This window comes from Helicoverpa zea, chromosome 10 (assembly GCF_022581195.2).
Source record: "Helicoverpa zea isolate HzStark_Cry1AcR chromosome 10, ilHelZeax1.1, whole genome shotgun sequence".
NCBI lineage: Eukaryota > Metazoa > Arthropoda > Insecta > Lepidoptera > Noctuidae > Helicoverpa > Helicoverpa zea.
In genome coordinates, this window is record NC_061461.1 from 9,737,791 (window position 1) to 9,752,584 (window position 14,794).

Below are 14,794 nucleotides of genomic sequence, written 5' to 3' on the forward strand. Positions count from 1 at the left end.
TATATTTGACACGTACCTACAACATAATGTCTTTTTAATGATACCTGCTATAGAAATAGCAGGATTATCACGACAAAAAATAAAAGACACCATGTTAGATAGAAAATAAATCGAAGTTAATTAAAGTTTGAATAATACGAATCATATTAGCTTAGTGTGCTACAATGCTACAATAGAGCTACTTTCTTAAATATATTGCTTCGATCGCCGTGTTTTCTATTACATGTATTCCGTGAATTCTGTTTAAGCCGCTGAGACATTGTGGTGCAATGGTACCTTAAGTTAATAAGGGGTTAGTAAATTGACTAAAATCAGTTATCGGCAGTTTTAATTGGAAAGCTTCGTTGTTGGTGTGGTGGTTGTGTTGGTGGTTGTGGTGTTTAAAGAAAGTAAGAATTAAATAAATAAAAATGTACCTACGGAGCATATTGTGTGTATAACTTTTACAAAATATGGTGATTTATACCAAGGGACGTCATACTATTTCCAGCAAATAGATTAATTAATTAATTGCAGTACATACCTACACATTTAACTAATATAGGATTTCCAAGTAACTATAAATCCTGTGATTTCTAGTCTTGTATACGTTAATTTCCAATCATTAATGTTAGTTGCAATACATTCCTATATACGGTTGGCAATTGAATTCATTAATTAAGAGCTTCACATCATAGCTTCTATGACTGATTTGTGCGGTTTTCATAATTATATCGTAATCAAACGAAATGGAATGCAATTAAATTATTTTACTAATTCACTTGTTGAATTAAGTTGAATTAATATTGCGACGATGAAATTTATTTGGCCTAGGTTGAAAGGACCATGGGCAAAAATGTATGAAGCCTGGGCTCACCCACCAACAGAGATATGACCACTTTGAATATACTTGTAAAGCACTAAATATAAAGATTTCAACTCATTTTTGCTAAGAATCCATGGGGTTATTTTGCTATAAATATTTTTCTCCGACCATAAATAAACTAATATTCTGCAAAAAGTAGTGCTGTTATGGCAGTGTTGGTTTTGTTATTGAACACCTTTAACTAGTTTTAATTCCAGGTTTAATGTATACATAAAAAATAAAACAGCTGCTAACAGTTAAAATTATTTTTGTTAACATTTCAATCAATATCAATAATAATGTCGTCTAAATATCCTGCCGGTGGATTAAATTGTGAGTGCTTGCCTCACCCTAGATACCATATTATTGAAATGATATGAGCACAACTTCCTACTGAGCGTCTACCTGTTAGACACGAGCAGTAATACTGAGCGATGGCATCTCGACCCATTTCGTTTCTGTTAACCAGAATGTATACCTACGTAATATGTAAACCTATTTAGGTGCATATCTTTTTTTTGCCATGGAATTGAAGGTGGTGCCCATAGTAACAATTTTAGTACAAACAAAAACCTTCACAACGGCATATGCTATAACTCTGTTGGACAATGAGCCCAATTTGACTCATGGTCCTTTACAGGTAAGCACATTCTTTTATTTTGTATTTGTTTAATTTTTTGATTGATTTCCTCAATATTAAACTTAACAAAAATAAAAAAGTCAATTTGAGATTTATTTCATTCTATTTTCAACTTTTTTCTAATTACAAAAAAGTTCTTAATACAATTAACCAGCCAGCATTTATTCAGGTGAACTGACCTGTCACAATAATAAGTCGAGTCGACTTCACAGCAAGCTATGACATTTCTCTAAACGTCAGTACAGCAGAATTGTAAATCGACCTCCACTTGACACAGGGGGAAACAAGGGCACAATTCAAACTTTGCCAAATAACCAAGCTTAGGTATGGCTCCGTGTTGCTAGATTTACTGTCATTTTAATGATCACAAAAAACTGATTGTACCATTTACCTTGACCCGTATGCAAAAAAACACACCTTAAGACAAAAATAAATGAATAAATAGAAAAAGAATAATAAGTATAATAACTATCTTTGCAATGACTTTTTAAAATACAATATTGTAACACACACTCCACAACACATACGTATCTACAAAACGATTCCTCATATTCGAAATTCAAATAAAATAAAAATAAAACTCTGACTTCAATTTCTCCGAATCAATCACCCCGCATGCGATTTTTTTTTCATTGAGGCCGTGACTTATTGGCGTTGGCAACACAGGCAGGGTACGTGAAAGATTGTCGCAACTCCGCTCCGGATCCCCAGTCAATATTTGTAAGTGAATTCGTTCACCGGTCCCATTGCATATAATACGAGTATATCGTTTGTTATTACTTGGGACTTTGCTTTTATGTTGAAAGAACGATTTTAAATATTAATTTTATTATGCTATTCATTTTGAATGTACCTTGACTTTGGAACATTAGTCATACATAGGAACATAAGTCTTGGTTGATATAAAATGTGTATTTGTTTTGTTACTAAGCAGGAAGAATTCGTATGAATAAAAAACAAAATTACAAAATATTAATCGCTCCTTATTTCGTTAATCTGTTAATATTCACACATTTCCACCAGAAAAAATCGCCTTGAACTCGAAAATATCTTGGTAAAGATACAATCTTGCTCCAAACTGAGGTTATCCCTCAACTTAATACAAAAGCTTGAGAGATTCTCATCCCATTCGCGACATTTAAATGAACCCCCGATGGCTCTATCAGCTTTTTACACGTCATCAGTTTTAGAGTGGAGCACCCTTCATTTTCCCTTGAATGGAGATTTTTCCAAAGCGCACATTGGCTCCACCCCTAGCTATATCTGTCGACAAAGCGGTTCGTTTCACTAAAAATTGCGCGCCATTTTAAATGAGTTGGCGTTTATTTACGTACCGGTCGAGCTTTAAAATATTTTAAGGGCTGATAAATTGGTAATTAAAGGCTGTGCAGCCTTCAGTTGTAAGTTTCGAGTTATTTATCGGGTTACGTAAATGGGTTTCTGGAATCAACTTTTATTTATTTGCTCCGGGACATGGTAAAGTAAAGCAACCTTTTGAACTTATTTGTATTATGAAAGCGTACAGTAAAACTACTATTTGAATTTAATTTATTTCGTAAAGCTCAACAATATTGTCAATAAAATTCAATTTAAACGGGATTGTCAGTTTATTCTGACGTGATTGAAAAGTTGCATTGTTATACCAATTAAAAATGTATAGCCTGAAAATATATCCTAGTCTTTGATCATGTTTGGTTAACCACTAATTGACGCGCGGAATACAAATATGTACACAGAAATCAATATTGGCAATTAATTTTGGTAAAGCAAATAAAATTAGTTTACTGTTAATTACAAATTGTGCAAACACAATATAGTATGTCAGGTTTCAAATCTCCTCTCTGTCTCTCATGTAGGTATTGAAATTATCATATTCCGTAACATGTTCGTAGTAAGCCGCGTACGCACGTACGAACAAATTTGTTGCGTTACATGATATGCAACAACTTGGTTCGCACGTGCGTACCACTATCGAACATCGAACACTCTGTTCGTCAAACATATTCGCGGCGATCCTTGTAGTGTGTTCTGTATGGACGGTGTTCGAAGAGCTTTAATAAATGTTACGCAACAAAACTGCGAACATCAAAAAATTCTCCGCTACTTCACAATCGACTACTTACAACGGCGCCGTCATGGCTACTAAGATAGAGTTCACGACTGTTGTTCGCGAACTCGACTCGAACTATGTTTGCGTTCGTGTTCGAATATGCCGTCCATACGTACGAACCAAATGTTCGGGTCTGGTGTTTGTGTTCGCTATGTTCGTGTTCGTACGTGCGTACGCGCCTTTATATTGAAAAAGAAACTATAGAGTAGTAATTCTGTGAACAATTTACTTAACCCTATTATTCCGGACCGCTTACTTGTACCCAATAACAGTGTCTTTACAAAGAAGGTCCAATTGTTCTCGTTCTAATTCAACAGAAGCGAGATACAGCCAGGAACATTTGTTCCTCAATCCCAATGTTTTTACCTCCTTGAGCGCACGAAGGGTTATTTTTATCGAGAACTCCTACTATTTATATGGACTCGTAATATATGGTACCAGTTTATTCGTACGGCTAATATATTGAGTGCTGATACGTTTACTAATGGCCCAATTAAATAAACTTTGCGGTTCGTTCCAATAAATGTTCGTATGTCAATTCGGAAACAGTCTGTCACGTAATAATGAAGGTGTTTGTTTATGAATCAATTATAATTTGAATGGATAGAATATTTTAAATGGTGGATAGTTTATAAGCACTGTTACATAAACTGAGATTAATATCTCTGACAATGATTTCGCCAACATTTTAACAGGAGCTTTGACGTGCTCAAATCCTATTTCAAAAGGTGTTATCAATGCAGCTAATCTTTTACATTATCTAGGTTGCTCAAAAAGAACTATAACTTCTTACAGCACCATTGTATTTTACAAAACAACGAAACTTTTTGCTGTCTTATTTACATAATCAAAACATCAATATCACTGCACCGTGTCGGTTAACGAGTTTGCAAGTTTATCAGCGCCATTTTGTCGTCGTTGCGTGTCGACAGAAAGTTGTAAATCTACAGTGTTGCATGCGATGCTCGGCGACGCTTTGTTTGAGAATTGAAAGGGTTAAGTTTGAGTTTCGAGGTAAATGTTTATTGAATAATGGTTTGTGATAGTTGTGTCTAATATTACATTAACAGGCGTAAGACATACTTATCTTATAAATGTTTGGTTAAGCAGTTATTAAATTTTGAGGTTTTTATTTTGAAACAAAATATTCAATGCTTAGACTATTCATTAAAATGAGTAGGATAGTACTATCCCGTGTAAGTAATTGATGATATGGCACAACATGGTTCATAAACTAAATTAATTTGAATACAAAGATATTCGTGGAAATATCTTGCAAGACTCGTTTGGTTCTCCTACTCAGATCAGTCTGTAACAATTATTTGAATTTAATTAAGGAAATTGCGGAATTATTATATTGCTTATTCACGGACATCCGAATTTTCCGTGGCCGAAGGCTTTTCGTTCCCCTTTGATAATAATTCCTGTTATAATTAATATCTTCTTGAGGAGGGTTTTTTGCGTTAGTTAACGGAGTCATTTGAAATTATTTATTTTTTATCTTTTTTGGTTTAAATGATAAAGTACGTAAGTTAAGGCTTATCTTATTACACGGGCCTCGATCTGGTGCCTGAACACACTAAATAAGTAACTTGACGCTTGACGTATTATTAATATATTTCACGGTTTGAACTGTCAATTTCAGCTTGTTTTTAATTGTCAAAGTGTAAAGTGTATACACATACAGGTATACAGGATGTCCAGTAAATAGCACGACATATTGCAGGGGGCAGCATTGATAGCTTGGGTCACTACCTATCAATACAACACAATATATGTTCAGCAAAATCTTACGGATTTACAGTTTGCGACATACGGATTTTCTAATTGCCAACTATGTAAATTATTAAATCATTACCTTTAGTCATTACGCGTGCATGTCGCATTTTATGTCTCACAACTAGTTTTATAATAATTCGCATAAATGAGCAGCTATTACTTATTCACATAGTGGTTTTTGCCAAAATTACGTTAATTACATTTTCAACAAAATCAGCTTCTCTGGAACTAAAATAGCATTTTTTTGTATTTTTTAAATGAAAATGCACTAGTATTGTATGTTTCCTAAATCACCATTAAACAAGCTATTTTTAAGTTTGTTGTACAAAACTGCCCCATACATTTTTTTTCACCACTGTAGGTTAAACTTAAGTGATAAGAAAATAGTTCTGTGCAAACAACAAATTGTAATTCTTGAAAACATTCTGTTTTTGATAGAAAAAAGACTTATCAATGAGTATAGTAACCATTCACGAATAATTTTATGTAAAAAAAGTACTAGAAAAGGATTTTTTTATTGCGAGATGCTTAAAAATCTGTTTCAAGGTAGAGATTTTCCGGTATTTCGGAAAATTTTGTAAAACTGTAAATCCGTAAGATTTTGCTGAACATAAATTGTGTTGTATTGATAGGTAGTGACCCAAGCTATCACCCTTGCAGTGTGTCGTGCTATTTACTGGACACCCTGTATATTTATGTAGAATAGACAGCTATGTGTGTATATTAGGTTCTTACTTAAAGCTGCAGTCGTACCGTGCTTAGTTAATACACGTGTACAAGCCCCGACATGTAACCGAGTCCAGCGCAAATATTCTGCTAAAAGGACTAAATTAACGTGTTGTGACGCTGCTCGTGTACGAAACATGATATATCTTCATTTACAAATGAAAAGCCATTTTCTAAGTTTAACATACGGGTCTTTACTCGGGCAAAGCCCATGTCCGTGAAGGAAAATATCTCGGGTAAACATGGACTTTATAGTTGGAAATTGCCAATCCGCCATGAGCAAGCGTGCTGAGTTACGTTGATTTCTTCTGTGTGAAAAGAGGCCTGTGCCCTGCAATGGGACTGTAAAAATGTTGATATGATGATGTTAAACACACTTGATTCTGCATTGCTTCAGACATCTATAAAAATCCTTCACGATATCAACAAATAGCAACACTATATTCAAGAATGTATATGGTCACACTTTCACTGTTATTACAAAATCCAACATTTCAGTACGAAAGCAGTTAACACCCCATCCTAATTCCATCTCTCAACTTCTGAACAAAGGTGATTACTTACTTCACTACTAACCCAGAACAGTATTAAAACGAGGCATATTTGAATGGTTACGAACTTCTGACAAGCTATAAAAGGCCATGTAAATTTTGATAGGGTCGCAGTTTCCTTCCTTTCTTTCTTTATTTTTGTCTCGCTTCGGTAAATGAATAAAAATAAACTTTTGTGCAAACTCTTCGGTTGAAGTTTAAATTCCTTTTTTTTTATTTTTATGAGTTTGCGGATCAACCCTCGAACTCATAAAATTTCTTACTTGAAGTGGCGAAATTTGAGCACTTTGGAGAGTACTTAATGCGGGATGGAATCCTGTTGAAGCTTTTTCAGGACATTTTCTTCCATCACTTTTGGAACTTTATGTTGAAACCATTAATTGCTTGTTTATATACCCTACCCTTTTCTGTTTGAAAAAGAAAGAAGTCGTGTTATTGTAAACATAAACATTATTAGTGAATACCACAGCTCCGGCCTTCCTTCCTTACCTTATGAGCATAAATATACAAAGACGCAGTTCTTAATCAAGATACAAATATTAACTTTGAAAGAGCTGCTTAAGGCTGCGTTTCCACCAGAGATGTGCGAGGATGCATAGCGAGGGATGTGTTTGTAAAGAACCAATAGGATCGCTTCATTTACCTTGCCTCGGTCAGCACAGCTCTGGTGGAAACGGCTCAGCGGAGCTAGATTTTTGCGCATACAAAACAAGCGCGGGATGTGTGCGAGGGATGTGTACGAGGGAAGTGTGCGAGGAATGTGTGTTGAGAAAGATGTGTTGCGAGGTTTGCGCATACTGTACCAGCCAGTCCATAGACGGAGTTTGTTGGAAGTAGAAGTGCGCAAAATAGATAATAATATGGATAATTGGAAAAAGAAAATACTTTTATATTTAACAATTTGTGATGAAGAAATGGAAGCAGAAGATACGGAGTTTATTAGTTCTATAATTTTGAGCAATACAAGAACACACAGGTTTTGGATACGTAACCATATTAAATATCATCGATTACATGGAGAATTCTTTACCTTTTTTCATACGGCTGATGATGAAATATTCGAAAATTCTTATCGAGTATCTAGAAGTAACTTTTATGAGTTACACAATTTGATTGAGAACATTATCAAGAAAGAAGACACTCACTACAGAGAATGCATCAGCACCAAGGAAAAATTGGCGGTATGTTTAAAGTAAGTAAAATAGTTTGAATCAATTTTGTCTTTATTAAACATATTAATTGAAAAGTAATAATCATAATCTGCAAAATAAGTAGACAACAAGTTCCTCTTTTTCATGGCAAATTAGGCTCTGTTCCTACTTTGTTTGAAGTATTTGGCGTTTGTAGGTCTGAATGTTGTGTTCCCGGAGATGCTGGTTGTACAGCTTCCAGTTGGAAAGATGAATCCATCTGGCCCACTGTTTTATTTGTATTTCTACCAGAGCTTGAAGAATAACCAAGTTGTTCAGGATCCAGCTGAGGCGGCAAATCCATCTGGCCTGCTATATTACTACCTACTGCTATACTGCTATCAGAGCTTGAAGAATAACCAATATTTTGATTATACCACGACAGCACGTAAGATTCTTCGGCTTCGCTAATCATATTAAAAAGTTTCCTTTTTAAAGGAACTTGCATGTAATCTGGTAATTTTTTAAATGTTTTCGCCATTGAAAGAAAAAAATGATCAGTATCATCGCAGTCCGTTGGTTTTAAAAGTTCTCTTAATTCTTGCCTTTCTTTTCGAAAATCTTCTTGATTTTTCATATGTTTTTGTATTAAAATTGATAATTCATCGCCTTTTTTCTTCTTTGATGATGACGGGGTGACCGAATCTGTTGAAATGCCTGAAGTTGAGGCTATTTCGTAAAGATTGTTGGGATTGTCAGCTTGATTTGGTGTATGTTCAGTGCTCTGCGAAGAGTCATCTTGGTTTAATGAATATTGAGTGCTTTGCGAAGAGTCATTTTCATTATTTGGTGACGAAATATCCTCTTTATAACTTGACTCTCTATCTCTGTTGGCCATGTACGGTAAAAGAAATTCCATCAATTTTTGGTATTTCCATTCACGTGTTTTGGTTGTAGCCTGTCCGCTTTTTTTAGATTTCTGCCTCTTTAGCGCGTCCCGATGGCTATCCCGTAGTTGTTTCCAACGATACTTAGCGCTTTTCACTGAAATAATAGAAAATTATGATTAGGAATATAACATTTTTATACCAAGCATGTTGTCTTACAGATCGCAAAAAATCAGTAACAGGTAAAGAGTACTTTTTTATTTGTTAATTATTTTTCTTACTATTATTATAAACATTCCTTTTTTTGCAGGTATTTATCCACGGGCTCGTCGTTCACACGATTGGCAGAAAATTTTAGGATTGGAGTAGCAAGTGTGTCGAGAATTGTGGCAGAAGTTTGTAATGCTCTTTGGCTTGTTTTACAACCTCTTGTTATTCCAAAACCTACCAAAGACGACTGGAAGCGAATAGCAAAGGATTTTCAAGAGCTATGGCAGTTTAAAAATTGTTTGGGGGCTCTAGACGGTAAACATGTTTATATAATGTGTCCTGCAAACACTGGGTCCTCTTTTTTTAATTACAAACAAAGATTTTCTATAGTGCTTATGTGCTTAGCTGACGCTAGGAGAAAGATTATAATGGTTGATGTGGGATCCATGGGAAGATTTAGTGATGCTGGAATATTTGATGATAGTGTTTTTGGAAAATATTTGAAAGAAAAAAGATTGAATCTTCCAGAACCTGAACCATTATATGAAGGAGGTGAACCAGTACCATTTGTATTCATTGGAGATGAGGCTTTTCCTTTGATGGAAAATTTCATGCGCCCATATCCGCGGGACCAGTTAGACCAACAGAAACGTATATTTAACTATAGACTTTCGAGGGCACGTCGCATTGTAGAAGCTACATTCGGTGTATTGGCACGAAAGTGGTATGTGTATCGTAAAGACTTTGAATGCAGAGTGGAAACGGTTGACAAAATCGTAAAAGCCACATGTGTAATGCATAATTTTTTAATTGAAAGACAAAGTAATTATTTGGATTGCATTGATAACACAAATACAAGTACTCTTGTATCGGTTCCTAGCATTTCCGTCGTCGTGTCAAGTGATAGTTATGATGTAAGAGAGAAATACTGCTCTTATTTCAATAATCAAGGAAAAGTGTCATGGCAAGATACTCGTATTTCGTCACGAATTCATCGCACACAATAAATACCCAAATATTGTAACTTGTATTTTAATATACCTGATTTTAATACATGATTATTACTTACCATCTTTATATTGTATTTCTTTGACTATTTCCTCCCACGCAGCGTCCTTAGTTTCATTACATTTGTAAAATGACAAAGAAGTGTTCCACAAACACGGAAACTTTTGAACGGCATCAATTAATTTTTCGTCCATTATGCCACGCAACCGTACGACATGCGTACGACTACAAGCGCTTACGACAGCAAAGTGAGACGTGAGCGCAGCGCGGTGAGCGGCAGGCAGGCGTTCGCGTTACTCCGCTCCCACTACACCGCACCCCCGCACAGTGGATCCAAATTGAAAATTAGTGGACATAGGCAACAAAGTTCCAATATCGATTCGATATTTTTTTATGTGATTCTACATGATATTCCAGACAACTTTTACTCTTGTGAAATTTCTTCTAAAGTCGATCGTTTGTCTGAAAAAAAATAAATTAGATTTTTTTGTATGGAGCGAATCACGTTTATTTTTTTTTCTTCAATTGTACGAATATGTTAGGTCTGTGGCGTGAGTATATGATACCTAGGGTCATTCTCTATCCAAGAAAAAATATATCAGCGCCGGCCATCTGCAGCCGCGCGAGTAATCATTCGGTAAAAAAATAATATTTTCTATGACATTTTTTGCCTTTTAAGATCAATTCAAAGTATATTTTTTGTCTCACTTGGCTGTTTTCACCTTATTTTTGGTTAAATATATAGTTTTAATGGCACATAGGTACTCACAACTTGTAATTCTAGCAGAGGTTTTGTTATTATTGCATGTTATCGGTGGCACCTGGATTGTGATTGATGACTCATTTGTTTGTGCGCTCGTCTAAGCGCACAACTTACGCGCACTTACTTAAGCGCACAATTAGTCATCGAAAAATGCTCGTCTCTGATTGGCTGTAATTTTTTTACTACCTGCTAGTCATGTTAATATGTTCACTACTTGAGTAATTAACACTGACTATAAATACAAAGACATTTATTATGTCCCTCTAGTTTCGCTCTTGTCGCTTATTTGTGAACACGGTGAAATACTTTTATTTTAATATTTACGTTAGAACTATGGCTGGATTTTGTACCAACCTAGATCTTTTAGTGAAATTAAGAAGTGGTGGTGATCTGAAAAATTATATGTTTCTATATGAAAGTATAATTTCTGTTTTGAATACCACAGTTTCTGAAGAAGACAAAAACCTAATCAAGGAGTTCTGTCGGCTTTTTTGTGTAAGTCTAAATAAAAAGTGGACAGAGTCAAGTAGAAGTCAAAAAACTTTTATGAATCGTATAAATAATCGCAATTGGTTGGAAAAAAATATCAACTGGCCTGTTTTTGACAGTGTTGACCTGAGAAGTGAGTTGGGCTTTTCGGATGTAGACTTATCTGAGCCAGTGGATGTGAATTCCCATGTTCCTAATCTTGCAGTATGTACAACGGAAGCGGTAACATCTACACTCTACAGAAAACCGTTCGAAGACTTATGTAATAAGCAAAAAAAAAGACGTTCTACTTCCATAGTAGAAGAAAATTCAGAGGAAGAATTGTAGGACTGGTACTTAACAAAATTGAAAGACAACGGCAAAACGAATCTGGCAAAAGTAGTCGAATACCTTTCCAGTAATCCGGAAACGCTATCCCAAGTACACGAGCGACTATTCAAAAAGCAGAGCCTAAGTACCGTCTCTGAAGATAAGTGCTTAGCTCTTTATACCTCACTTGCGCTCTCGAGATGGAAGTACTTAAGACTTCAGAAACGTCAGAGAGAGACAAACTCGGAAACGGACAGAAGAGCAACAAACGAAGACATCCTCCCATGGACTTCTAATAAGCTCTGATCCCCACATATCCTACATAAGGCCTAAAATAACGAAACAGGTTCATGGTGAGTTGTTGCCTGAAGCAAATCAGTTGTTACAGACTACCAAGCCTCCCTGTGATAGCGAGATTATGGAGGAAGAAGAATGCCTCATAGCAGAGTCCGAAAATTTGCCGGACCCACTTCTGGAATAAGAAATAAAGTGATCCGGCTCTGGACTGTTCCCACAAAAGCCCTTCAGGGCTGGTATGATAAACAGCCCCTTTCAGGGCTTTAATAATTTCACAATATTCTTTCGATCATACGTACGATAACTTATACTATACTTTACATACGCTTGATTGTGTAGATAATGATTATCAACGTCTTGCCCATAAAAAATCAAACTATTTCACCTATATTTGACAAATAATATTTATTTTACAGGTAGCAGGTAGTAAAAAAAATTACAGCCAATCAGAGACGAGCATTTTTCGATGACTAATTAGTTGTGCGCTTAGACGAGCGCACAACAAAAATGAGTCATCAATCACAATGCAGGTGCCACCGATAACATGCAATAATAACAAAACCTCTGCTAGAATTACTAGTTGTGAGTACCTATGTGCCATTAAAACTATATATTTAACCAAAAATAAGGTGAAAACAGCCAAGTGAGACAAAAAATATACTTTGAATTGATCTTAAAAGGCAAAAAATGTCATAGAAAATATTATTTTTTTACCGAATGATTACTCGCGCGGCTGCAGATGGCCGGCGCTGATATATTTTTTCTTGGATAGAGAATGACCCTAGGTATCATATACTCACGCCACAGACCTAACATATTCGTACAATTGAAGAAAAAAAAATAAACGTGATTTGCTCCATACAAAAAAATCTAATTTATTTTTTTTCAGACAAACGATCAACTTTAGAAGAAATTTCACAAGAGTAAAAGTTGTCTGGAATATCATGAAGAATCACATAAAAAAATATGGAATCGATACTGGAACTTTGTTGCCTATGTCCACTATTTTTCAATTTGGATCCACTGTGCCCCGTCGACACATTTCACAGCTTCGCAACGCATCCTCGCGCCACACATTAATGCGCATTTTCACAGCTCCGCTACACATCCTCGTAGGCACATTATCATCGCACAGCTTTGGTGGGAACACCCACACATTTTCACAGCACAGCTAGACATCCTCGCACGACACATTTCCATCGCACATCTCTGGTGGAAACGCAGCCTTAATCTCGTTTACATAGAAGCAAACACAATTTAAATTAAAAGTTAGTACATTGATCGAGAGGAAACTTCGTAGTGTTCTTATGGGGAGGGTGAGGGTGGGAGTTTTAACATGGCATAGTTCCTTTTAAAAGAGTCTTCAAGACTGTTAAGTAAAAAATGCGCTGTTGTTAGAGGGTTGTTCAAATGACTTTGACCTCGATGTAGTGCGATACTTAGGCGGTCTCAATGTGTTAATTATAGGACCCAGAATGGTAAGCCACTGGAAAATGTTTTGGTCCTATTGTTTTATTGTGTTTACAAAGGCACACCAAATGTATATAGAGATGTTTTGTTTGGAAAACCTTATAATTACTTGCCTGAACAAAACTTTGTGCTATTCATTTAGAATTGTGGAATATTGAGAGTAGGATTTTGTTTATAAAGTCAATTAACACTAACCAAGCCAAGTTTGTAAAATAGCTAGGTACGTAATTTTTGTAAAACTATACGTAGGTACTACTAACATCAAAGGCAATTAGTTCAATTTATAAAGTTTGGTGACTTTATACTTCGGCCGTTCAGAGAATGCGTTCCTGACACCTATCAGTTAGTCACGACTAGTGATGGGCACAACATAACACTGAGTTCGTTACCGTTCCTTCAAAATGAACCGCCGCATTATTTTAAGATTATTTTCGTTTTAAATTGGCGGAATCATTTGTTTTATATTTTAGTTATTTAAGTGGAAACCAAAAAAAGGTAATATTCATATAATAAAATTGTTTTATTTATTCTTTGTTACAAGTACATTGAATTGAATGTGCGAACAGAATATTAATCAGACTCCGATTTGCTTGAGGAGGTGGTGTCTTCATCATCATCTTCGCCTACATGTATAATTATATTATTATCAATAACAGAATCAATCCTGATATCTCGGTCTAACAAAAGCCGGGTAATCAAATAAAAACAGATCGAAAACACTTGAAAAACGTGGTCTATGCGCACGAAACGACAACGGACGACTGTTTTAGCGTCACAAAATGGCGGCCCATAACGCCATTTGGGGTTACCATTTTTAATCTAAGTATAAAAATGCGGTTTGGTCATAGTTTTATTTTTATTTTTCATAAAAGTTATAATTAAGTCTTATAGTCCATTATTTTCCAATTCTTAAAAAGAAAATCAAAACGTATTATTTTATATTATAACTGTATAAGAACAGATTACGATACTTGCCAGTTATTTTTAGCACAGCACTACAAAATATAAACCGCTGACATAACCTTGTAATAGCGCAGTATAGATTTAGAAAAATATTGTTTACCAAGTTATTTGACACTCAGTTTGGCACAAAATTATAACATTCATTGATTATTGATATAATAATGTTGTTTTAATGCTCCTCAATTGTTAAAACGGTAAACAACCAGCAAAAATATTTTTATCGTAACTGCAACGCCATTGCAAAGTTACGTCGTCAGTTCAATCGCGACGTGTCAGGAACGCATTCTCTGAATGGCCGAACTATAATTCAATTAAGCACTTTAATATGCAATAGATAATATTTTATTGAAAATACAATGTTACTTATTTATATTACGAAATTGTATTAGCAAAATGCGAATATTTAAATGTAGATTTGGAAAGTATAAATTATTCAAACAATTTATTTTCATTATTATAGGTGATTCACAATTCACCGCAGTTTGTCTGTGACAGCCATAGGTAAAATATTTGCACGGTACCACGAATCGAATGCATCAACTGGAGTCCAGTCTCCAAGCTATGCTGTGACATTTATACCTGTCACTGTCAGACAACTCGTGCCAAGACAAAATCGAC

At 35.2% G+C, this 14,794-nt stretch overlaps 3 protein-coding genes across 5 annotated transcripts in view; 2 read left to right on the forward strand and 1 right to left on the reverse strand.

Annotated features, from left to right (window-relative positions):
- The window catches only part of LOC124634155 (Kv channel-interacting protein 4-like), a 129,238-nt gene that overhangs the window by 30,441 nt on the left and 84,003 nt on the right, over positions 1-14,794 (forward strand). The window lies entirely within an intron of this gene.
- Positions 7,222-9,954, forward strand: LOC124633863. Of its 3 annotated transcripts, XM_047169233.1 has the most exons (3): positions 7,222-7,842; positions 8,978-9,192; positions 9,406-9,954. In XM_047169233.1, the coding sequence occupies exons 1-3, from the start codon at positions 7,370-7,372 to the stop codon at positions 9,882-9,884; spliced, it is 1,167 nt and encodes a 388-aa protein (XP_047025189.1). In that variant the 5' UTR covers positions 7,222-7,369; the 3' UTR covers positions 9,885-9,954. The 3 variants fall into 3 exon arrangements, with proteins under 3 accessions (XP_047025189.1, XP_047025188.1, XP_047025190.1); XM_047169232.1 differs by having other exon boundaries at positions 8,978-9,954; XM_047169234.1 differs by lacking the exon at positions 7,222-7,842 and adding an exon at positions 8,774-8,909 and having other exon boundaries at positions 8,978-9,954.
- LOC124633864 lies at positions 7,910-10,079 on the reverse strand. The gene is made up of 2 exons (XM_047169235.1): positions 9,947-10,079; positions 7,910-8,824 (listed from the first exon to the last, which is right to left on the reverse strand). The coding sequence occupies exons 1-2, from the start codon at positions 10,077-10,079 to the stop codon at positions 7,944-7,946; spliced, it is 1,014 nt and encodes a 337-aa protein (XP_047025191.1). The 3' UTR covers positions 7,910-7,943.